At 37.4% G+C, this 26,236-nt stretch overlaps 1 protein-coding gene across 2 annotated transcripts in view; it reads left to right on the top strand.

The window, feature by feature from the left end:
- Positions 1-26,236, top strand: part of LTA3 (Dihydrolipoamide acetyltransferase, long form protein) — a 199,400-nt gene that overhangs the window by 115,690 nt on the left and 57,474 nt on the right. For both annotated transcript variants that reach the window (XM_089802031.1, XM_089802032.1), the window contains 2 exons: positions 13,810-13,879; positions 14,100-14,507. In XM_089802031.1, the coding sequence (XP_089658157.1) occupies positions 13,810-13,879; positions 14,100-14,507 (478 nt within the window). The remainder of the gene's footprint in view (positions 1-13,809; positions 13,880-14,099; positions 14,508-26,236) is intronic.

Genomic DNA, 26,236 nt, shown 5'->3' with positions numbered 1-26,236 from the left:
AGGGTAGCTAAAATTGGAGGCTGTTTAGTAGGGGTTTGTTTCTTCTTATCTTTACCGGGCTGCCCCTCAACTTCCTCCTCCTCCTCGCTGTCCGCACTGATATCCTCTTCCTGTGGCTCTTCCACCCCTTCCTCCTCCTCAGAATGGACCTCAACGTAGTGGATTTTGCCTTTACCCAAGCATCTGTGATCAGGAGTCCAAGGTCCCTGCAAGTAAAACATAACTTCTTCCTCCTCAATTCATTGCGTGTCTCAAAATCCAATCTGGGGGTGTTTGTCTTTTGCTGTTTTTAATTCCTCTTAAAAGAACTGGATCCCTTATAGGATTTCTTAGGAGGTTGGGACAATGAGATAGGTGTGTCCAAGTCGTGAGCAATCTTAATGGCATCATCCAAGGTGTTTAGTTTTAGGACTTTGACCAAACCTCTAAATCTATCCTGTAATCCTTTAGTGAATAACATCACCTTGCGCTGCTCGGACATATCTGGTACCATCACTGATATCCGCTGAAACTCATCTATATAGTGATCCAAAGTCCCGCTCTGCTGTAACTGGGCCAAATCTCGGTAGTAGACCTTGATATCTTTCTTGTCAAAACGGTTAATCAGCTTTGAGCTGAAAACCTCGTAAGAAGTGATGAGTCCGTGATCTTGGGTAACAAGTCCATGGTGCCACCAATCATAGGCTGCCCCCTCAAGATGCATAGTGGAAAATCTAATAGCTTCTGTTTCCGTCATGGGCTTGAGTGTTAGGTAGGTGTCCAATTTATGAATCCATGCCCTGGCTGTAGTTTTATTGCTGCCATCAAAAGTAGGAAGTGTTAATTTGTTCATGGCATGTTTAAGATCCCTGTTTTGCATCCTAGGCCTTCTATCATGTTGAGGTCTCCCAGCGTCCTTTTTTTGGTTCATATATTGATTAAAAGTTAAATTTTGTTTAATTGGATCTAGAAGTACATCCCACTCACATCATATATAGCTATAATATTATCAGGTAACAAGGGTGGAGTTGCGGGTGGAGCCACTTCTTCTTCAGCATTATTTCCCACAAAAATAGGCATCAAGGGTCTATCTGTATTCCGAGTTGGAGTTCTTGCTGTACGGGGTGTTCCTGCTATGCTACCTCCCCCACTATGGTGGCTGGGCGCTCTCCTATTTTCAGGAGCTAACTGCTGCATGGCACCTGTGAGCTGCTGTAACGCGGCAGCAATGCTATTTTGCCCTTCTCTAATGGCCCGCATGGTTTCCATTACTTCCTTGTCTATTGCTTCATCATTTCGTGCTATTAGAGAAACTAGTGCTTGTTCCTGAACCTGTTCAAATCTAGTAGTTTGTTCAACTTGTACTTCTGGCCCAAAGCTTATATCCTCATCCACTGAATAACTATCTTCCACCACAAGATGTTCTGAAGATTCTGTCTTTTCCGGCTGAAGATGACGGAAAGTATACTGCCTTTTACTCATTCAAAAACCTGCAAAAATAGTTTTCCCCACAAGCTGGCAGGGTTTATGGCTCTGATACCATTGTAATAAACTGAATAAATTTCTACAGCAGTAATTAGGTGATTACTGTATTAATGTGTTTTCAAGATTTGCCAAATGTTTGCGAGGGCTGTTATAGTTGTGAGATAATAATTTGTCAAACAATTCACTGCCTTCATTAAGTTTGTAAGAGATTTATTATTCAAACAAGACCAACTGATATCCAAATCCAACCACTTTTACTGTAACTCAGTCACAGGAACTGTTACCTAATGCTGCTTGCTACAAGGGGAATTACATCAAACAATTCACTGTTACCCTAGTTCTGGATTTGAATTCACAGCAGTCGATACTAATTCAAGAGACATTCATAAATGAAGCAACACTACTTCCAGGGTTAGTCGCTCTTTCAAATGCTACGAAGGAAAAAAACAAATAATAAAGCTGTAGATGAGTTATAGTCGAACCAATCCCTCATGCTTCCAGTATCATTTGAAACTAACAGTAGACTTTTCATTCAGAGATTTATTACAAATAATTAACATACCAATGTATTATCTGAAGAATACACTTGAGCAGAAAAATGACGCATATGCTTGGGTCGTATCAGCTGACAGCAAATTCGAACCTAGTCCAGCAGTTCGTCCTCATACCTGGTATTGGCGTCGGATGCTTTAGTGTAGTTTTACTTGTATAATCTGAATCTCAAACTGCCTATAAACAGTTCCTCACACCTGTCACCCAGAATACATATAATTGGACGCTGTTGGCTCTTCCCGCACGGTGAACTATTTCTCGCCAAACCCCAAACTTCATTTGAAACTGGTAGCGACTGGTCGGGTTCGAACCGCGCCGTCTGCACAGGTGGTAGATGCCGCTCAACCCCAATCTTCCTCAGATCAATGGACGCCTGAAAGTTGCTCGCTGTCGGATAGGCTGTGGTATAACGTTCCAACACATGCTGCTCACCCAAACGAAATCTGCTCTGAGATATGTTAACCGCTGGAAATATCAGTATTTTCTACGTGAGCTACAGAACATGAAAGAAGTTTTGTCACTGAATCTGGAGGCGACCAATTTCCATGGGTTCTCTTGGAAATACTACCTTACGTGGTGACACTCCTAACTCCCATGGAATTGGCATCAAACTCAGACATTGTTACCATACTCTGAACTTCGACCCAACAAAACAAACTCTGAATGTTATTTAACTGAATTTGATATTACCTCAACAATCTTGGATTCCACCTGCCCTCTCACTGTTGCTTGCCGATATTCTGCCCAACCAGATTAACTCTCATTCAGCCTGAGATACCTTACTGCGTTAACTGCCAATTTACCAAAATGGCATGAACTGGGGCTACGTCCAGTATGCCAAGAATCTTAAGGGGCTTCGTCCTTAAGATGTTACCAGTCACTTTCAAGCAACCAGAGATTCAAATCTGAGCATTCAATATTCATAATCTTTCTGTGTGTAAATCCCAATGCAAACACGTGATTAAATAGCCTCGGAAAGAGGGAGAGTACAAAGTACAAGGAATGTGGGATTAATTGACATTTTCGTCCTGTAGTCACTTAAAGCTATTAAAAGGTAAATAACTTTTATAACATTAAAGTGGCTTAGCTCTGCTCATTAAATAAAAGTCTGGAATAAATTAATTTAAATTTCCCATTGTGACTGGAGAGCATCCTGCGAAAAATGATATTAATCTATTCGGATGTGGAGATAGATTAATTTTGTCACTCAGAACTAAAATTGAAAAGGGGACATGACAAGAGTCTACTAAATGCTGTTGAATTTATAAATTTTGTAATTCTCTGGTCTCCTGAGGATACCAGAGAAGATGGGATTTTTCTTTTTTCTTTTGTGAAGGTAAATTATGATGGTTGAGTTCAAAATGTAAAACACATTGATTATTGTCGAGGAAATAACATCTTACAAGGGTTCTGCACCTTCATGTTTGGTATCTTATAATTATTTACTTTTTGTAGCACTCCCAAAGTGGTGTGCCAAGAAATCTCAGCTGACAAGATGTCTTTTGGGGTTTGGCTCTGGGGTTAGTGGCATATCTGGTCTGTTAGTCTAGCAAAAACAGAAGTCTTTTCTGCAATTTTATTATATTGCTAAATAGTAAAATACTGATAGAAATTAATTTTTATAAAAACAATGATCTGATACAGGGAAAAGGACTGATGTTCATTTATGTTTCTTTGGTTGGTAACATTTTTTAGTCCTCAAAGGGATTATTTGATCCTAGGAAATATGCAGACATTGATGATTGTCCCAGATAAAATGTGAATGGAAACATTATATAAAAACCTCTGCAAATACTGTTCATAATTCAAACTTCAATGCAGTTTGACAAAAAAACCAATTTTTCATCGTATTCACATGAAAATTTGATACCCTGATTCACAAATGAACCTCTAAATGGAAGATAACTTCAGATTTTTGTTAACTAGTGTTGAGTTTTAACCCAGAAATGAAAGACATACAGCAGTAAAGAAAGCATAAAAGAGATACAAAAAATACCAGAAATTACCCTGGGAAAACCCTTCCTGGATGAAGGGAAAAATCTAGCTACACAATAAAAGATCATTTTATTGATAATAAAATATTCAAGTGTATAATGTCTTTTGCTTGAAGTGATATATGTAACACATAGAGAGACTCTTCACCATTACAATTGAAGGTCTCTTCATTTTTAAATATACATCTCTACGAATTTCCATGCCTCAACACATGTCGAATGACACATCTTTATATTTAATATTACAAGTATTATTATAAAATGTTCTCTTCAGCCGAAGGTGACCATAAGGATAATAACATCCAGATTTTAGAGACAAAGATCTCTATTGCAGCAATAATCTTCAATACTCCCTCTTAGCCAGAGAGAGATCTTTAGCTAAGTAGTCGCACAAGGCTGAGACCAATAAATGTCAATGATAATTTCTGATCATGTAGATCGAAAACATAGTTCATGGAATCACTCAACATGAAAACCTTGCAAAAATCACATTCAATTTTCACCACAAACTTACTTAACATGATGCTGTCATGGAATCTCTCAATATGACAAACTTGCAAAAATCACAATCAACCTTCATCATGGACTCAAACAATGTGATGCTGTCATGGAATCTGTCAACATGACAAACCTGTAACAATCACAATCACCTTTCATCATGGACTCACTCAATGTGATGCTGTCATGAATTCTTTCAACATGACAAGTTAGTAAGGTTTACAACCAACATTTTATCACGGACTCTCTCAATGTGATACAGTCATGGACTCTCTCAATATGACTTCCAACTCCCATCACAAAATCTCTCAATGTAATGACATCATGGACTCTCTCTACATGATGTTCACTATGAATCTCTCATAAGTGAAAGTGTTATCAGGTTGTCTGTACTGCTTATTATTTGTTTCATGTGAATATTAACTCATAAATCACAGCTGAAAACTATTTTCCAACAAGACTCAAATTCTACAATACCAAGCACATATAAAATTAGAAGAGATCCAGTAAATACTCCGTCTTAACTATGATCATCACAAGAAGATAGTTGAAGCCTCCTCCTGAAGCTAAAACATCACCCTCTTAATTAAAGCAACATCCTCTTCTCATTGCTTTTCTTGTTGCATCTTGCAACGAATAGGGATAATGCTATCAAAAAATATAAATGCTAAAAGCATAGATTTATGATCAATAATCAAGAAAATGAAAGACTTATCTTTGATTGTCGGGAAGTACAAGGACACAACACTAAAATAAAACATTCTTATGCTTCACATCCAACAGAAAAAAATCGATCTTTTTACAATCCAATCCTCTATCCTGCAAGAAAATAACGCATGCCATCCTATGCATGGATACATGTTTGGGGGTAAGCAACACAACTCGAACAGTGCGACTCTTAATGGGCAGAGCATTAAGCAATTCCTCGTCACATGGTGTCTTGAAAATCCCTTCCTCAAAATGAGCAGTCTGAGACTTCCACATACTTTTCCACATAGGCTGAATAATTCTTGGAGGCTGGTGTTGAGCTCAACTTCTGCGAAGCCCTGAGAAAGCAATTATTTGGTCATCTTCAAAAGCTCTAGCCTGGTCAGCTAATCTCAATTTGTCCATGAGTGCCCCACATATCTGATCCAATATAGTGGCACATACCCAAATTTATAGCTACTGTGATGTCCTCCCCGAATAAGGAGAGGGGTAAGAGACTTTGAGAACCCCTAGAGTGCTATGTGATTCCTGAAGTTTTATATGAATGGCTACCCAACTCCATAAATTTGCACAAAAAAATGTTACGAAAATCTTTCCTACAGTATCTAATAATGAAATCTGTATCCAGACAAGTATAGATTGAAAATATATAACAAGCACACAAACAATGTATATATACGTTTATTATATGATTGAAATTGGTTCCAAATTAGCATAAGACTGAATTCGCAGATCTGGACCCACAAAAATATTCAGGAGAAGCACATAGACTTAGTAAGTCTGATAAGTACGATATCTTACTGCATATGTTCATGATGGGGTACATTGCCCATGGTTTTGATTTAAAAAAATCAGTGACGCAGACACAAATTTGTCCAAGGTGGCCAATGATTGGAATGAACCGACGAAGACTAGTGGCTAACAGAACATATAATAAATAAGATAACGACACATGAGGTAATGATATACTTAAGGAAGGTAAAATAGATGAGACATTATCCATGATAGTGGAAGACAAAGGGTCTTTGCAAGGTCAGCTTCATCATCATTGAGAGACCACAACATGATGAAATAAAAAATATACATAGAAGGAAGAAAGGAGTGAAAAAGACAGGTGTGCAGGTTGTTAATTAAAACACCATGATGAATCTAAAAATAGAAATAAAGGGAACTAGATACAATCATAGGCCAACAGAATTTAACTGGTAACTAAGGAATAGAAAGATAGAACAACAAATGTCTCCTATCAAACTCGAAGATACCAGAGAAGATGTCTACTAACAAACCCAACACTGCAAAACATATTGGTGGATAAATAAGATACATTTTTGTTTTATAAACTCAAAAAATGGAGCTCATGATGCCAACTCATTCTATGGACGAAGCCATGTCATCATTCAAAGCAAAAAAAAATCCAAAAAGCATTTCCTCAAACATGATAAGGAGTCCACACGGAATAAATCAAAGCGGTAGATACAAATTGGAAATTCCGAACATAAATGATAAGAGATGATAGAAAATAAAGCTGACGATGACAAGCATGGCAACAATGAACTCTGTCGAATGACTCAATGATACGCATAAATGCCATTCCACAAAACAAAGAACAAATTTGAGTAAACAAGGGCAGCGTACTGCCAAAAAAATCGAAGGAGAAGTTTCTTTATTTTCTGAAATCAAGCACCACTATGATTCACTCGATTTGAAGCTTCTACAAGCAATAATCACTATTACAAAGATAATCCAAGATTAAATGAGCTCTAGACGGGACTCGTTCCCTACAAATATATTGTACAAAGGGAATGATAAATGAAAAACAATTTGCAAATACGGTTTATCTTGCCTCTAAATCAGCCCAACAAGTTACATGGCTCGAGGTAAATATACAAAAACCCAAAGATAAGCTCAATAGTATACAAGAGATAACTAAGCCTGAACTAAAACTAAAAAAATAATGGAGAAGCCCAATTAGAGTGTGATGAATATTATCATTGATCATAACAACCCAATGAAAGAGGGAACTTGATAATATAACACAAATAACATAACTATCAATAAATGAATTAACATATGACGAAAATTATAGAGGCATAAAAATGGTGAGCAATCGACAAAGGAGGGAGTAGGCGCAAAGGCAGAATGGACATCAACGGAGGCAACAATGGGAATAGAATAGGTCTACGAGTTAGAGAAAGTAACATGATTGGGGCTTTGGGCATTAGGGTTAGACGGGACAAAGGTAGTCAATCCAAGATAGATTTTTCAGTAGGTCAGGATACGATCAAAACAATGGTAGCCATCGTCTGTGGAACCCATTGCAATCTCAATACCCTAGGGTTGTTCTAGGTTTTCAACGACAACATTGGGATTTTGATTGCAATCAATCCTGTAACCACTAGGGATTTTCCAAAATCACTAGGGGTACTCACAAAAATCCTAAATGCTCGGACACAGCATGGCGGCAAAGGAACCCCCCTTCAAAAGATACTGATCCTAACAACTTGCCCTTAACAAGCAAGGATAAAGTTGCGAACATTAGAATTAATTTTGAAGCTTGGAGATATTCGGTCCAATCTCTGAAAGAAAGGGCTTTTTTCATGAAGTGGGGAAAGGCTGGCCTGCCTTACCAAATATTAGAAAATGGATAAATGAAACTTGGGGGGAACACATATCCATCAAAACCCTCTCGAACGTTTTTTTACTAATCATCATGGGTAATGTTGGAGAAAAAACTGGGTTCTGTCAAAGGACCCTTTCATGATGGACGACATGGGTTTTTGTATCAAGGATTGGGTCCCCAATTTCAATCCTAAACAAGCGACAATTGAGGAAATGTCTATTTGGATTCGGTTGTATAATCCGCTCATGAATATTGGAAGGAGGAATCCTTCAAGGCTATAGGGGCCAAAGTGGGAAAGTTCATCAAATCAGAGGAAGCAATGAAAAAAGACTTCAATATGTACACTTGCATATGCATCCTTTGGAACCCTTATCCTCTATTGTTGAAGGCAAGTAAGATTCACTTGGCTGAGGGAATTTGGTGGCAAGGCATAGAAGTTAAGAAAAATATAGAGCAACATAAAATCTGCAAGGAGTGAGGACACTTAGAGGCAGAATGTCTAATAGTGAAAAAAAGAAAGGGTAGTGAAACAAAAGTATTGGAAGACAAGCTCATGGCAGTGTCATACCCGAACATCCTTGATGGATTTCAATCTCCATCTGTAGATATTGTTCCCCCTCATTTGCTTGTCAAAAATGAACGCTTTGGTCCTAATATGGTACACATTGAATAAGAAGCTGGTCTAAACTTGGATAATTCAACAAGGGTCACATCCTGGGGAGCTTTGGATTAGATCATTTTTCTGTTTCATTTTTCAAAGGTATGACGTTCCTGCTCAAATTCAAACTGACATGGCTTAGAGAATTTGGATTCATGGAACTAGTTTCAGATTGGTGGAAGGCATCCCCAGTAAAAGATGACAATTACACCATTCAGTTTTTGAAAAACTTGAAAAATATCAAGCTAAACTTGAAGGTATGGAATAGGACCAAAGTAACGAGAATCGGAATCGAATTGGAATCGGCAAGGCCGAATTGAATTATAAATTGGCCATGAATCGGAATCAAATTGGCCACGAATCGACAAATTAAAAAAACCCTTAAAATTTAGTAACTTATTTTATAAACCCTTTATTGCTGATTTGATTCACTGATTCACAAAAAGTCATTTGGCTTGAATTATATCGCCGAATCGTGTGAATTGCTGCGATTCTCGGTACTATGAATAGGATACACTTTGGCGACATCTTCAAAGAAAAGGTAGAGATTGAAGGTTATCTGACAGCTTTGAATAGAAAAGTTTTGGAAGATGGCATGGATACAGTGGACTTTGAGAATGAGAAAGACCTGTTGAACGAGTATGGTGAAACTTTACAGCGAGAGGAAATTTATTGGAAGTCTAAGTCTAGAGAGACTTGGTTGAGATAAGGTGGTCGCAATACAAAATACTTTCACTGCTCGGTCAAAGTTCTCAACAACATCAATAGAATCTTATCCATTTCCAGCGAAGATGGCTCTATTATAGAGAAACCTAAAGCTATCAATTAAGAAACCATTCGGTATTTTTGCAATCTATGATGCTGTGATTCGATTGACAGACACCAGACACAAGAAGAGTTGTTAGAGGTCATCCTGAACCTGGTCATGGAAGAAGACAACTAGATGCTCATGTAGCTTGTAGCTTGGGATGGGTGGGGACAAAGCCCTTAGCCCAGATAGGTTCCAGGCAATCTTTTATCAGAAATTTTGGAACTTATTGAAGTTTGAATTGTTGGCTATGGTGAAAGGATCTAGGAAGAAAGGGTTTAGATGATTTCTTACCAATCTCCCTCTACAACTCAATTTACATGATTATCTTTAAAGTAGAAGTGAATAGACTGAAACTCATCTAGAGCAGAATGGATCCACACCCAATCGAAATATCGTGGATGAAATCATCATGGCTCACAAGGCCATTCACTCTGTATGCTCAAGCAAGGCTAGACATATGTTACTTAAGCTTGATATAAGGAAATCATATGATAGGGTGGACAGAGGATTCCTACTACAAGTAATGAAGAGATTTGACTTTGGCAAAGCTTGGATTAGTTGAATTTGAAATTTGATTTTTGGATCTTGAGCTTCAATTTTGGTTATTAATAGTCCCCAGGGTTTTTTTGAAACATCTAGTGGAATTCGCTAGGGGGACCTTATCTCGCCCTTTCTTTCTACCTTATTGGCAAAAGTTCTAGGTAGACTGATTTAGAGATTTAGAGAAAATGGTCAATAGAAGGGAATCCGCATAGCATTGGAAATTGAGGCAAAGACTCATTCTCAATTTGCTGACGATGCTTTCTTCTTTAGGGTGCCTTCCATGGGTGAAGAATAATGAAAAGAGTGTTGGATGCGTGTAGTATGGATTCTGGGTAATCTGTAAATTGGAGCAAATAAGAGATATTCTTTGTTAATGCGGAAGTCAGGTCACAACGTTCCATAGCTGATGTCTTTAGGGTACGAATTGGCAAATTGCCTAGAAAATTTCTTGGGGACCCTTTATTTGAAGGAGCAACAAAGAAGGATTATTGGTAGGAATTGCTAGAAGGCTAGTGCTCTCGATTGGACGGATGGAAAGGATGTTGGCTTTCATTAGCTGGACAACTACTAGTGCTCAGGTCTATCATTTTAGCGATTCCTATTTTCTCCCTGTCATGCTTTAGAATTCCTAGCAAGGTGATTTGTACTATCCAACAAAGAATGCACAATGGAATGACAATCAGGAAAATGACAAAAGCTCACTGATGGCTTGGGAAAATATCTGTCAAGCTAAAGGTAGTGGAGGAGTTGGGTTAAGAGATTGGAAATTGCTGAACACAGCCATGGGTGCAAAACTCATTTGGCAAATGTACACAATGTTGGATCAGCGATTGGTGAGGACACCAAGAGCCAAGTACTTGGAGGATGCAAGTATTCTCACTATTGCCAACCCCCTTAGGGGCTCAACTTTATGGAACTTTTTGGGCAGCTATAGGAATCTAATTACATATCATCTCACATGGCAAGTTGGAAATGGAGTGAGCTAATTTTTGGTTCGACTCCTGGGATGGGAAGAGACCTTTGGTCGAGTAGGACATTCCCTAGAATATCATCCTCACCACAAGAAGAGCAATGGGCTGACAAGGTGGTAAACTATATCAATCAACAGTTCTTTTTTCATGGCTGCCCTTTGGAATGGAAAGATCCTGCTTCCTTGGATTTATCACTTGAGAGGACCAAGAAGCCTTTAGGTGGATCTTGAGAAACATAATGATTGTTGGGTCTCAAGAGGATGATGTCTTGAGATGGTGTGGGGCCAAGAGCGGTCGTTATTCTGTTAAGATCAGGTACACTCTGTTGGAGAATCACCACACAACAATAGAATGGGAATGAAAGTTGTGTTGGCACAATGCGTGTTTTCCGAAGGCTAGTGCTTTCACTTGGTTAGCTAGAAATTCTAGAATCTTATCAAGGGATGGACTGATGAAACTGGGTTTCTCGAGACCCTTCAGGTGTGTTCTTTGCAATAAGGTTGAGGAGACATTGGATTATCTGTTCGTAGAGTGCAATTTTTCCTGGGAAGTCTGGGAGTTTATATTCAGTTGTTTTGATTAGTTTGGCCCAATGTTGGCCAATGTTGATATTTCCCAAGAAGTCTAGGAGTTTATATTCAATTGTCTTGATTAGTCTGGTCCAATGTCGGCCAACCTCAACAGTTGGCTGGAAGCTTGGCGAGTTCAATCTCAATCCTTTTGTTTTGCATCCTTTTGGACCATATTGCCTTCCATTAGTCTTTGGGAAATTTGGAAGGAGCGAAATAAGTGAGTGTTTTAGGACAAATTAGAAGCTCTACCTAGATTCCTATTAAGGTTGGAAAAATTTGTTTCAGAGGTGGTTTCTAATGCAGCGTCTTGGGTTAATAAGAGTAAGTTCTCATTCAGTAATAGAGATGCCTCCATAGAGAGGAATTGGTCCTTGATTAAATACAGGCTTGTTCATGGGCCTTTAAGAGTTGATTTTTTGTCTAAACAAAAAGAATGTAGTGTGGAGTGGTCCCCACCTGATTTTTGGTAGACTAAAATCAATTTTGATGGGGTTTTGAAGGGAAACTTGGGCCCCTAAGGTGTGGGTGTGGTGGCTAGGTCAGTAGATGGGAGCATTTTGGCTTTCAGTGCAAGAAAGGTAATAGATGGCACAAGCAATTTTGTTGGGAATCATGCTCGGCATTGGAAAGCTACATCTCGAGGGAGACTCCCACATTGTGGTAAATGGTATAGCAAAAGGAAACTTGGATGCATGGTACCTCGACAAGTATATCAAACAAATCAAAACTTTAGTAGAGTAGGTTGGCGAATTCAAAGTCTCTGATGTACCTAGGGAGGCTAATACTTTAGCTGGCAAATTATCTAATGTATGGGTGGCGAGGTCTTTACAAGGCAATTTCAAAATCACAGAGTTTTTCAATGATATCCCACCACAAGAGTTGGATACATGATTAATCAATGATGAATTGAGAGTGCTAAAAATTCGTGGTATTCTATTCTATTGACATACTCATCATGGCTTAGTACATTGGGCAATTATGATGAAGTGAAGGAAGGTGTCCTTGATCGTTGCTAGCTAGCTTTGGGACTCTTCCATTATTGAAATGGAGGCGGCATGATAAGCTAACACTTCCCGAGTGGAATGGGACAAGTACAATGCAATGTGTGGTCATTATGACTTCAGATTTGGACCTCAATTCTTTTAGAGGCAATTAAGCTCATTTTGGGAGAAGTGTATTTGAACAACGATTGGAGGTCGTGGTCAAATTTGGGTATTTCATCAATGTTCGTAGCACTGGGGTTGATGGTGGTGGATTCCAAATCGGACATGTGTCTGGTGGATAGGGACTATTTGGTTCCTATGTGGGAAGTGGGTGTGCAAGACAATGCAGAGGACTGAGTTAGGGGTGGGCCTTCACATGGGACCTTGTCCTTGGCGTATGATTGCTGCGATCTGGGAGAACTACAACCTCTCTTGGTGTGGTCCTTAGCTAACCCACTGTTTGCACACATTCTAGTGGCAAGATTGGGCTGGTGGAAGCTCACCTTTTATCTTCGTTCACTATGCAGGCCTGTGCTGTTGATGCTGAGCTGAGGTTCAGGAAAAGGAAATTGACTGCCATTAAGTCAAATGCTCCCATTGATGACCCCAGTTGGTCAATGGTTTGCCATCAGATTCTTACCAGGCAGACTCGTGGGTCAGGCAAGTATCGTGGTGCTGTCTGAGAAAAGGAAAATGCAGCTATGGCCAAGGTTGATATTTTACTACTGTCATATCATGTAGAGTCTTCTGCAATGCTGCAGCACGGAGGGGAAGGTGGGTGCTCCACAGAATGAAGCAATTCCTAATTACTCATGCGATCCAACCATGTGGTTTGTGTGACCGATGATAGTGGGTGTTTGTAGATGGCTTTTTGCTATGTCAATGGGTGTCTCCCTTTGTTTATATCACGTTGATCACATTTTGGCCTGCACAGCTTGTTATCCCAATGTAATACTCTGTTTTTGTATGGTGGTTTGGGTGGTTTCTAGGTGGATTTTAGGTTGTTCAGGGGTTGGCTTCAAGCTTGATCCTGCCTCAATGACAATACACTTTTGTATGCATCTTTTTGATATTAATATAACATAATTCATTATCGATAAAAAAAATTAAAAAAATTCTAGAGGTATTTTGATCTCAACTTTATACATCAACTATGATAGTTGTATCTGAAAACAAGGACATGAATGCGGCCATTCGATGTTTTCCATGCTGGAAAGGAATTCATGTGAATCACAATCTTTTGTGGCATGCTTAATGAGTATTGACATTCATTTGCTTTCTTTTCTAATTTTTAATGAATCGTGTGTAATTGACTCTACGGTCTTTACTGATTGACCAACAATGACTTGTGACATGCACATGACTTTAGGGTCTTTCAAAGAATATAATTTTGATTTTGAATATGGAATTCTAATGATTATTTTGGAGCTTGCAGGTACTTGGCTAAGATACTAATACCCGCTGGTTCAAAGGATGTATCAGTTGGGAAACCTCTTGCCATAATTGTACGTTCTTAGCATGCATTCTACAGCTGCATAATTTCTTGCTCATTAATAGTGTAAAAAAAACTGATTTCTCTTATTAGAACTTAATAGACATCAGTTTTATATTGATTTATGTTTTTTATGCAATCATATTTATTATTTGGTTTGACTTATTTTATTTTATTTTTTCTTCTTTCTTGAGAGCAGACTGGACAGAAAATGACAAGGTCTATGGCTGCAGGTAGAGAATCCAGATGACATTCCAAAATTTGCAAATGGTTTAGCCAACCAGTCTTCTTCTCAAGAAGTAAAGAAAGACACAACTGGACAAAAGATTGCACATGATAGAGTACCACAATGGCAGACTCATAGATTTGGTCCATCAGTGAGGAGGCTTCTTGCTGAATTTAAATTGGATGCATCATCACTGAAAAGCACAGGTCCCCATGGGACACTCTTGAAAGGAGATGTTTTGGCAGCAATTAAGTCTGGAGTGGACTTAAAGAAATCTTCAGCACCTAAATTAGAAAAACCAGAGGGCCTGCCAAAAGACAAGAAGGCTTCAATTTCACAAACATCTTTGCAGCTGCCCTTGCACATAGAGTCCTCTGGGCTTCATGAAGACATACCAAATAGTCAAATTCGCAAGGCAGGTTTTGCCATTTCTACCTCTTTTGATCAAGTCTTACATTCTTGCAAGATGGTCTAATTGACTGTTCCTAGTAATTGATAACCAGCTAAAAAGAATCCATTGACTTTTATCATCAGACTAATGAAATTTTTATATTACATCAATTCAAAGCGCATATGAATGATCGTGCAAATAAGATAATTAAAGTCAAATAATATAGTATAAAAAACAAAACAATTTATATGATAAGAAGAGCCTACTCTTGATACATAGCTCTATATGATCCTGGTACCTGTTTTTTAATTTAGAACACTTTCTCATTAAGTCCCAGAACATATTGAAACTTTGAGCAGGTCTTTCATACCAAGGTTTTCGGCAGAAAGTTCTCTAAATATCCTTGAAATTATATACACATAATAGGAAATGGAAGCGACTCAGATCCACACCTTTATGAAACTATGGTGTTTTTCCATTGCATAATTGTTAATGAAGATCATTTCCTTACAGTCTATATTTTTTCTTAAAAGGGCATTCTCTCAATGGATTCAAATTTCACGCGTTTTTTTGTTTCCATAAACAATTGTCTATCATGTTGATTTCCTATATTAGCCACATGATCCCAACATGCTGACAGATTCCCTAAAATAGCCATGACTTATTACCTCCAAACTATTTCCTGAAATCATGCGATTGGAAGTTTACTTATCTAGTTCACTTCTAGGTCCTATCGACATGCTTTTGTAAACTTAGGTCCTAGGGAATCTTTCTAGGTGTATGTTGACATAAGATCTTATGTTATTTTTTGGCATTTTCTTCTTTTGTCCTAGTTTATTTTGTACATATCTAACTGTTTGATAACATTGGATTATGAAACACCATAATCTTGTCTCATCCTATCTCTCTACCTTGCCCTTATTAGTGATCCATCTTGTTTTCTCTTTTAATCTTCAATCTAGCATCCATTATCAAGCAAGCTATTCTTGTGTAATATCCCTAACCGGATATTTCCCCCAAATCTCACAAATTTTAAACAATAAATCTCATGCCATGCATTTCAAATATAACCAGCAAAACCCATAAATTATTCAGATAAAATAGTCTAAGAAATGAATATGGGAATAAATCTCCGGCAGAAATAAAATTTCAGGAGTAATATTGCATTGAAACTCTTCAACAAAACAATTGCATAAATTACAGGATGATTGGATATTAGACAAATGAACTTGATGTGCTACATGAAACACTTGTGTGATGTCTCCAACTAATAATGGGTTTCTCTCCATTGTCCCAAGCTTGAGGGTTTCTGTTCTCTCACTTGCTGAAAGCTGAAGCTTTCCAAACTCCCCAAGAGAGAAAACTAAACACCAAATGGAACAAATTTAAAACTTCCTTGCATGTGGCTGCATATGCATTGAATCCCAATTAGTACAAAGCTAGGCCTAGTTGAGTTACACTGGTTCATGATGTAATGCCCCCATTTTTAGTAGGCTAATGTAGTTGGCATGGTTAGTTCATCCTCGCGACCCTTGTGAGCTGACCGTGAGATTTGAGGGTCTCAGTTGTGGAGGACTTGCTATTTTTAGGAAGTCTTTTTCGGATGGTTGCCATATTTGGCAGTGCAATTAGTGGCGCTGGCAGTTGGTCATCTTCTGTATTGGATGGAGTTATTTATTGATGGGTTCATATTTATTAATTAATTAATGATGCTTTATTATTATAATGACACTTTAAGTTATTTAATGTTTTAAAGTGGTGTTCTCAAGATGAAGCTTCTTAAATGTAAAGTATGAAGAAGAAACAGAGTGCCATATTTTGTTATAAATATGAGCCCATTTGGAGAGAAAAGCATCCAATTGACTTTTTACTTTTTATTGTGTCTTTTTGACGGATTCGAAGCTTGGTGATTTCAACTCCTTTGTTGAGGTACAAGGGTTTGAAGCTGGATTTTGCATTTAATCCATAGCTGAGGTATTGTGGATTAAATTCTGAGAATAATTATTGTCTTCTTGAAGCTGTGATTACCATGGTTGGAAACATTTCTTTGTTTGCGGAAAGGTGTTCAAGTTTGAATTATTAAGATTCTCTACTGTTCACCATTGTATCTGGGAAGAGCAATTTGAATTGGCTTCTCATTTGTGATTATTGTAATTGAGAGGTTGAACTGTGCAAGAGTTTGATTCAAAAATCTGATTGGAGGAGTGATTTGCATCTGTTAGAGTTCATGTTTTAATTGGCCGCCCAACCTTTGTGTTTGGTGTACCTCTTCCATTATTTTCTGTCAAAGATTGAGCCCTTGCAATTCTGTTGCAAGCTTCCATTTAAAAGCTCACGTTTCCTTTTGCAATCAATGCCAACTTTCCTTGTATTTGGCATAGCTTTTAAGCGATTTGGGTGGCGATTGCAGACCCATATCTGTCTACCTGTGAACGCCTAGGCTGGGTGAGTTAATGCTGCAAATTTGAATGCTATCACGAGCATTGGAACGTTATTACAGTCGAACTAAATTTGATCGAGCTTGTATGCAAATCCCTGGATAGGTGTTTTTGCAATTAGTTGTGTCTGGTCTGGATAAGACAGCAATCAACCTGCACACATTGGATTGGGAATTCAAAAAACAGGTTCCAAAATAATTAGTTGCAATTCTCTTTTTTTTGGTTGTAAATAAGTTTGTCATCTAATAATTTTGTAAGGATTTTTAGAGTTATAATAGTGTTGTGCTTTTCGTCATCACAAATTTGAGGCAACATGATGAAACTTCCAATTAAGTTTCATATATCTCTAAGGTAACTCATTATTTGATTGGAAAAGATTGACTAATTAATCATGCCCAATCCATATAATGAGTCTTTTTACTGAAGGCTCTCATCAAGTCCTTTTTGTGTTTTCAATTTGTTAGCCTATACTTGATTTTTGAGGCCTTCAAAGTCTTTTTTGCATCTGTAAGTGTTCGTTTGCATTGCTTTTGCATTTTTAGTTCCTTCAATCTCTTGCTTTTGGTCACAATCTCGTTTTGAGCTAACATGGGACTTATTTGGAGTTAGCAATTAAGTTATTAAAGTTTAAGTGCATATGCAAGGGTGGTTTAGAATCCCCACTGCATATTTTAGTTATTGCACATTATAAGTTGATGTTATATTGCACTTTATGAAATATATGACTTAAACTCACTTTATGTAATGTTTTTAAGTTATATAGTTTTGACTTTAAATTCATAACTTAAGTTATAAAAGTGCACTTTATAGTTTATTTTTATTGTTGAGTTGCACTTTAATGTTTTAATTTAAATCACTAAATGAAATTTCACTTTTTCAACCGTTTACACTTAAACATTTAAAGATGTTAGTGTAAATATGTAATGAACCCTTTAAAGTGAGATTCACTTAAGTGAACCAATTAAACATGTGCTAAATTGCAACTTTAAGTCATGCAAGTTTCATGCACATGTAATTGCACCCACAAACCCCCCTTTTTGCTTGTATTTTCTCACAAAAAGAAGCAAATTGTGGTGTAGAGGACCAATTACCTGTTGCATGTTACATGTTGAATATGCAATGTGGAAATGGTTTCCTAAACCATATTTTAGCTTTGGAAACCATTTGTTTGTCATGAAAACAACTACCAGGGTGGTTTTATATGCATTTTAAAACATGCATTTCACTCTCCAAACCCCACTTTGCTCTTTTGCATGCAATATACAAGCATGCAAATGCCTTGGAGAAAAGCGATTTGCTTATGAAGGCAAATGTGGAACATGTAAGTCCATCCTCAAACTCAATTTGTCTTAGAAAGGTTATTTTAAATATGCAGTGTGTTTCCCAAAACCCGATTTGGATGGAAAGAGGTAATTTTAAATATGTAAATGGGTTTCTAAGCCTCAACGCAAGCTTGCATTTTAACATGATATTTCCTCTCTATTTGGACGTCCAAGTCAATGAATGCATGTGTTTGTGTAATAGATCACATTTTTAACACGCAATAGGTCTTCCAAACCCCAATTTTGCTTGGATGTGGGTTTTATGCACTTGCATTACATATTTTAAATATGTGATGGCTTCTCCAAACCCCGATTTGGGTGTTTCATGCAAAAATGTTACATGCAAGAAGGTTGGGAAAGCACGTTTTGAATCAAGACTCTCATCTTGTATGTGCAAAGCGCTTGCTAAACCCCGATTTTTTTAGACATTGGGATGGAGAAGGATTTGGTGTAAACATTTACATCATTTGTGCACATGCGTTTGCATCTCTAAACCCCAATTTACTTTTCAGAAGATATTTTTAAACATGCAAATCACTTGGAGAAGTACAATCTGTACATTTGCATCATTCAACCCATGCATTTGCATCTTCAAACCGTGATTTATAGATGGAGTTTGAATTTTTCAAAGCTCAAAAACCCAATTTTGGAGAAGAGAGTTGCACTCCAATTTTTTTTCCTCCAAATTTTACTTTGTGCTCTCCAAGTAAGGGTAAGATTTTGGTTTTGAGTGCATCTCTTGATCATATTGCTTGTTTGTTGCATTCTTTTTCTCTTTGTCTTCCATTTGTTTGGATGTGGCCCTAGATTTTTGTTCCATCTTATTTAATAAGTTTAAAACTCTCATTTCTCACAAATACAGAAGGTTCTTTGAATAAAAAGCAAATTCACAGGCGAGATTGAAGTTTTGAAACTTACAAAATTGAGTCAAAGCAAGACTTATGTTCTTCATTTTTGTTTTTGGTTTTTGTATATACTTTGGTTTCTTGTTATTGGTTTGTTTTTAGTTTGTTTCAAAAGAAAAGTTGAAATTTTCATCAAAAGAGTGCAAATATCGTCCATGTTTCCATCTTCGATATCCAATCCATCTTCAAAACTTATCCAAACTCCACATTCCCAAATATGTATTTGGACTTACAAAACCCAAGTGCATATTTAGACAATGGAAAAATAATGGATTTTTTACATGTAATTGCATCTCTAAAACCTGATTTTGGGAGAAAAGCTTATGTTTTTATTTCAAAACTCATATCCACATTTCTCCAACTTGCATTTTTAGCCATTCAAATCAAAGCCCTATTTTGCCAACATGTAATCCACCTTGTGAAACCTGATTTTGGACATTATTGCTTAAAACACAAACTGTTCCAATCATTTCTAGCCTTTTAAAGTGTCCAATATCTAAGTCATACTTTGAATGCTCATCCTTCATAGATCCATCATTGTGATTCAAATCCCAAAGCTTTCATGGATCCAATCTTGTCGGACAATGTTTTCACCCTTTGGAACTTTCATGTTTGAGCTCAAGATATGTTCAAGAAATTGACATCTTCAAAAAACAAAGGAAAAATGAAATATCAATACGACAGGGAACTAGCACATAGAACTCGATCTCAATTTTCATCTTCCTTTGACAAGATCATGAACACAGAGATTGGTCATGTTGACATGGCTAATTTCTTGCAAAGGATTGAGATGTCTTCCAACAAAGTCATGTTGCAGATCAAAAGAAGGAACATTCATTTGGTCTCTACCTTTCCCGTGGCAGCCCTTAAAGAGCACACGATTATATTGGGGGGGGGGGTGTATTAGAATAATAAAAACTTTTGCCAAATTAATTTTTTTATCCAAATAACTTTAAATATTGGAATCGACAATTATGCACATGAACACAACAACACAAGATTTACATGGAAAACCAATGTTGGAGAAAACGACGGAAAAATAATTGCTTTTATATAACTTTGATCTTTTACAAAATGTTTGTAGGCTCTGACCTACACGAGGCTCCGACCTCGTTTTGCGAGCACTTACCCACTGGATGTTGCAACTCCCACTATCTGAAGGCACTGACCTAAGTAAAGCACCTACTTCACTTCTAAATGCAAATCTGAACTTCCACCTTGTTTGTGTCTTCTACAACGGATGATGGAAATTATGAAAACTTCTTCACTTGAAGTCAGCTATTATATGTTCTTATTTCAACTTCCGTTCGCTGCTTTAATTATTCCCAAAGCCTACAACTCAACGGTAACTTGTGAGCCTCTCATGAATCTAGGCTTCAGCCGTTTACCGATTTAAAAAATTGTAATATTAATTTATTTTATAATTATTAAATTGATAGGTTTTGTGTGAGTTTTTTTCAAAGAAATAAAAAAAATCGAAACACAACAGTAACTTGTGAGCCTCTCATGTGGGAGATCTTGGGTTCGAATTCCCTTAATACATAAAATTAATTAATTAAAATGAATAACAATAATTAATCTAGGCTTCTGCCATTTACCGATAAAAAAAAAAAACTATTCTAATTTAAATATATATCAGATTAGAATATCTGAATATATATTTCTTCTTTTATCCTCTATTCTCTTCCAAACTGCTGACTTCTTTTTAATCAATTTCTTCATTTTATTTTCTTACTTAATATTTTTTAACTCATCTTCTCTAAGTTTGAACTAATATTTATACCTCTTGAATATACTGAACCGGTGTGTCTATTGGCAAAGAAAAAAACATTACAAAAAGTCGTGTCTTTTCATAAGGAATTCCACCGATGATAATTAAACTTTTAACTTGCTTCTTTTCTAATACATAGAAAATACTTGTGTGGAAAACCCTTTACGCTCAGTATGGTTTTGATGATACTTCGTCTTCAATAATCATGCTCCCTCTCTCTTTCAACTTCTATCATGTTTACGAACCTTAGATTTATTTGATTACAGATGTTGTTCAACTCGGGAATCTCCACCACTGTTGTATATCATTGTTTGTTCATGAGCAATTTGTCTCTGTCTTATGTGGCTCATCACTGTTGTCGTTTCATAGAGTCGCCCCTTCTCTATTGACCAAGGCAAATTATTATTTTGTCTCGCACTTGCTGAAATCTTATTGTAACTTTTGTATTAACATCACCATCCTCTTAATGCATCATCCCCATCTGTTGTATTAACACTTACAGCATCATTTACTCTGATTGCTGGTGCCATCCTTATCGCTGCTGTAGCATATTGCTTTGTTGGTATGTAATACTCTTTACTGCTCTTGATATTGCCTTGTTCAATTCTTGTGGTTGCGTTGGTTTTAGAAACTTCTTTTTAAAATAGCAGTAAGTTTGACTGCCAACTCCATATCTTTATTTGTAGTCACAGGTATGAATACGTTACACAGTTTGAACCTCAAAAGATAGTATCGGCTTCTGTATCTGCCTTCATACAGAGTTACTGTCTGTCATTATAATGATAAATAAGTGGCCTTTCATCAGACAACTCCCAGCAAACAATTATGTACTTTACAAAGATGCTAGCTTTGACAGAACAATTTGATTCATATCTTCCTTCATGCTCTGTTTTTGCACATCCAGGTTTGATCATTATATTTCTATCCAGACCAATCTGCTCTTAACAGCGACCATACTTTATTGGGAAATATTGTGTTCTCTATATAGATAATGATGGATTATCTTCATAAATGTCTTCTCCACTTCATGGCATTGTGTTGAGTAAGCGTCTTACACTACCAATGTTGCCACACTCTTATTCTGCTAGCGGTGCATGCATATTCAATTATGTTTTAATGCATATTGTAATGGCATACATTTACATATTTTAATGCATAGTTTATGTCTCTTTATATCTGTTCATATTGACTCGATCAGAGTCATTATCTTCATTATGCAAGGTTCACATCTCTTCGAGATCTATTAATCTCAGTAATGCTCTTGACATTAATCACAATATTTCGCTTCTTTGCTCCTTACCCCTTGATATTGATCACACTGACACTTATTATTTTGCTTCTGCTATTGGCATCAATGACAACATTTCCATCAGCCTCGAACCCAAGTTTGTATGGGAGTGTGCGAACCATTTTGATGCCAAATCCAGAGCGGTAAAGATGCAGATGGGAAGGTAGTTTTCAGCTTGTGCTGGATGTGATTTGAAAAGATCTTCAATGTTACTGAAACTCTGGAGTGCATAGATCTGACAAAAGAAAACTCCTTGCAGTTGTGGAATGAGAACAAGAATGATTACCTTAGGTACGCTAACGACAAGTGGTTTGTCAATAAGAGAAGAATTTCTCTAGATGGCCTGAAATGATACAAAGATCTGATTTCTCCCAAGAAGTCAATGACTTGATCACTCTTCTGAGTAGAGTTTGTGGCCTCAAAGAACCCAATCACTTTGAGACATGAATATATAAGTTCATTTACCTAATTCTTAAAAGGAGAGAACCCATCTACTGGGGTGATATCATAAGCACAAAAATATGTGAGCAGCTGGTTCATGTGAAGAGCTCTCTCACACTCCACATGAATTCTTATCTGGATTACATTGCTGCAACTATGGGGACATTCTCAGGACTATACTAAGGGAGACAAGGCCCTCATTACCATGTGTAGCTATTATGAGCAGCTCACTCTTACATTGAGGAAGCATCATTACAGTAGGGTACATGATGCATTCTATGGGTATTTCAAGTGTTGTTTTGACAAGGAGTTGGCAACAAAGAGGGTGTTAGATGAAGCATGGGAAAAGGTGAGTCAATACGGATGCCTATTTCTACAAATTTCAACTGTCACCTACATGAGATCTAGCTACTTTGAAGGAGATTCATACACCTTACTAAGTTATTCTATTGATAGGATATTCCTCATGGAAGTGGCAAGACAACTCATGGCGGTGCAGACATATCAAATTAGTGAACATAGGTTGAGATGTGGAATCTCCTCCACTAACCCTCTTCAGATAGGAAAGTATTCCTTAACTACAGTGTACAAAGCTAAGGCCATGGAATCCAAACTTGAACTAATTAAGCTGAAGTTCAAATCCAGGGCAGACTTTGATTTCAAAGGCATGAATTCCAAGATGAAGAGGGCAATCATCCATGTTCACCGCATGGAAAATGTTTGGATAGATCTTTGGAGTGAGGTAGATGTGGCTAGAATGGATTGTTGTTAGCTTACTTTGCAGTATATCAGAGTTCTCAACTTAATCCCTATTCTAGAAGGGGTTGAGGATGACGACATGATCTTAGATCAAGAATTTCACAACAATCAAATTGAGAAGCTTCTTCCTATTCTCATTCAGTGGCAGTAGAAAAAATCAGCTTTTATTTTGATTGATTTCAAGCCATCTTGATGAACACCAATTCATGATGAACACCAATTCATGGCCGAACAGTAAGTCTAGAAAAGATCAAGTTGAAAGTAGTTGTAGATTGTAGCCATTTCGGTCCTATGGGCAAGAAGTGTTAGGTTTAAGGTAAGATAAGATAATAATATTAATGTCCAACAAAAAACCACAAGGATTTATGGGACTAAGCATACAAACAAAAGAGCCGGCCAAAACAGGAGCACCAAACGGTGTCCGAGAAGAAACGAAACAAGACATGAAGCCAGAGAAACCAAGGTAAGGACTAAAGATCTTTCCTTGGTACAGAGAAATCAGTCACAGAAGGGTATAAACATGAACGATCCAGAGTCTTAGATCGTCGTCAAGAATCGCTAGAGGAGTGTCACTACTTGGAAAGATTGGTGCAGTATCTGTCTAATTTGGAGTGAGTGATTCTGGATGGCCTAAAACTGAAACTCACTTCAGAAGGTAAGAAGAAAGATGGTTCATCCACTTCAAAACTAGAGAAATGTTTCAAACTAAAACTCAAGGGAGAAAAGGTTGTCATTCCTAAGTCACATTCTTCCCCAACTCCTCTCAAAGCATAGGAATCAGATGAGGAAGAAGTAGTGATCCTTTCTCCCCCAACATCAGCCTAATGCCCAAGAACGATCTAGCCTAGATAAACCATTCTTGGTTGCAATAGATAACGATGTGGATTCTTTCTCTATGGTATTCACACCCACCATTCCTATTTCCATGGTGAATACGTCAAAATTGCCTATCTCTTTTGTGAGCCCTCTTGTTCTCACCTTAGAACAATGTGAAAGCTTGGAGAATGTCTTTGCAACTTTCTCTTCCATTCCAACTCTACAATAGGGACAAGTTTCCCAACTTGATACCTCGACTCTAGGATTTGAATTGTTCATGTCAGAGTCGTCACATAGTATACCCAAGGTGCTAGCCATACAAATAGAGGCATGCACTATGACGACAGAGATACAATTGGGATCAATGTTTGCCATAGTCACCATCCCAGTCTCAACAGAAGAAGATTTCAGCTTGCTAGCATGGCTAGGCAATATTGTTGTGAAGAGGAGAAAGATCAAGCGGCCACTAGATGATCTTCCTTGAAAGAAGAAGAAATCTAAACTACTAGTACATAAGGCAAAAGTTGTCTCATGAATCTAGTCGAAAAGCATCATTGCTCTAATTACAAATTCACCAAAACTGAACTTGGAAAACAGTCATAGGTAGGATGCCAACAAGATGTGAAAGATGTAGTTTCTGCCTTGTCTAGGAGAAATGATGGACTTTGGGAGAAGAAGACCAAACTAAAGTTGGAGAATGCTTGCCTTCGTGAGATTATTTGCCAACAATCTTTATAATTTAGTTGTCCTCTTATCACATTCACAATAGGTAAGTCAAAGAGCTGAAGAGACAAAGGCTTGGTTTGAACAAATCATCACAGGGGGAGTTCAATCCATTAAGGACGCGTTCGAAGTTCTTGAACCTCTGAGTGGTAATGAAGAAAGGTTCAATGATATGCTTTCTTCCTTCAATCAAGTACTAAAAACCTTGAACAAAGATCTGGGCACATAGGACAAAATGCCGAAAACTGATTTGGATGTCTTGGTCACATATGACATCATTCCATCTATGGAAATGTTCTATGAATACCAAGGGCTCATATGCCATAAGGCACAAGTAATGGAAAGGCAGGTGATAGAGGTACAAGAAGGCCTCAAATGTTGCAATACTGTGAAGATGATGTCATGAATGATCTAAGCAAACGAATTACATGGTGCTCATTGAAGATGATAATTTGGTGGCAGAGGAAGACATGGATTTAGAATTCACTGCCAGGGTCAATGTTGAATTTGAGTTAGATGATTTTGGAGTACAAGTGATGAACAAGTTCTCAACTTACAAGTTTTTAGCGAAACAGCTATGGGATCCATTGCAGAAAATACTAGATTGTCAAGAAGTGTCACAACACTGCAGTCAAGGTTAATGCAATTTCACAGAAGATGGGAATTCCAGATCCTCCAATGTTGCGTGATTGCATTACAAAATACAAGACTTTTGTTGACAATATGTAAAGATTGATTCAACATTTTCCCAACACTTTCTTTAAACTTGTTACCATGTTTTTCAGCTTTGTAGTTTTAGAAGATAGGTTGCATGTAATCCATGTGTATGTAACACAATTACACAAACCTTCAGTCGTGTAATCCAAAAAATCTTCTTTCTTATTTGACTTAGTCAAGGTGGTTATGATCGTCCCACCTTTTTCTCCATTTTTCTTTGACTCTTTGCCTATATAAAGGAGTGCCCTTCATTGTAAATAGTCATCATTTCTATATGCAAGAGAGCTCTGCCAAGTTTGTGTTGTCGGTAAAATGTATAGTGTAGCCGACGGGTAGAGTAGTATCCGAACGGGTTCGTGACGGTTTAGTCACCCCTTCGGAAAGGTATATGCACACTTCCGAGATGGACATTGGAATCATCATTGATCATTGTAGTCATTGTAATCGGATTGTAATCAGCAAGTGCATACATGAATAAAGTACCTATTCTGTATTGAATCGTGTTATAGATGTGTTAAACTTCTTACCCTATGTAGTAAACATTTGTCACCGTTGCTAGACGTACCTGGAATG

This window comes from Cupressus sempervirens, chromosome 9 (assembly GCF_028749045.1).
Source record: "Cupressus sempervirens isolate cs-2001-9-10 chromosome 9, ASM2874904v1, whole genome shotgun sequence".
NCBI lineage: Eukaryota > Viridiplantae > Streptophyta > Pinopsida > Cupressales > Cupressaceae > Cupressus > Cupressus sempervirens.
Note: the sequence above shows the minus strand (reverse complement) of the source record. Positions and strands in the feature narration are given on the sequence as shown.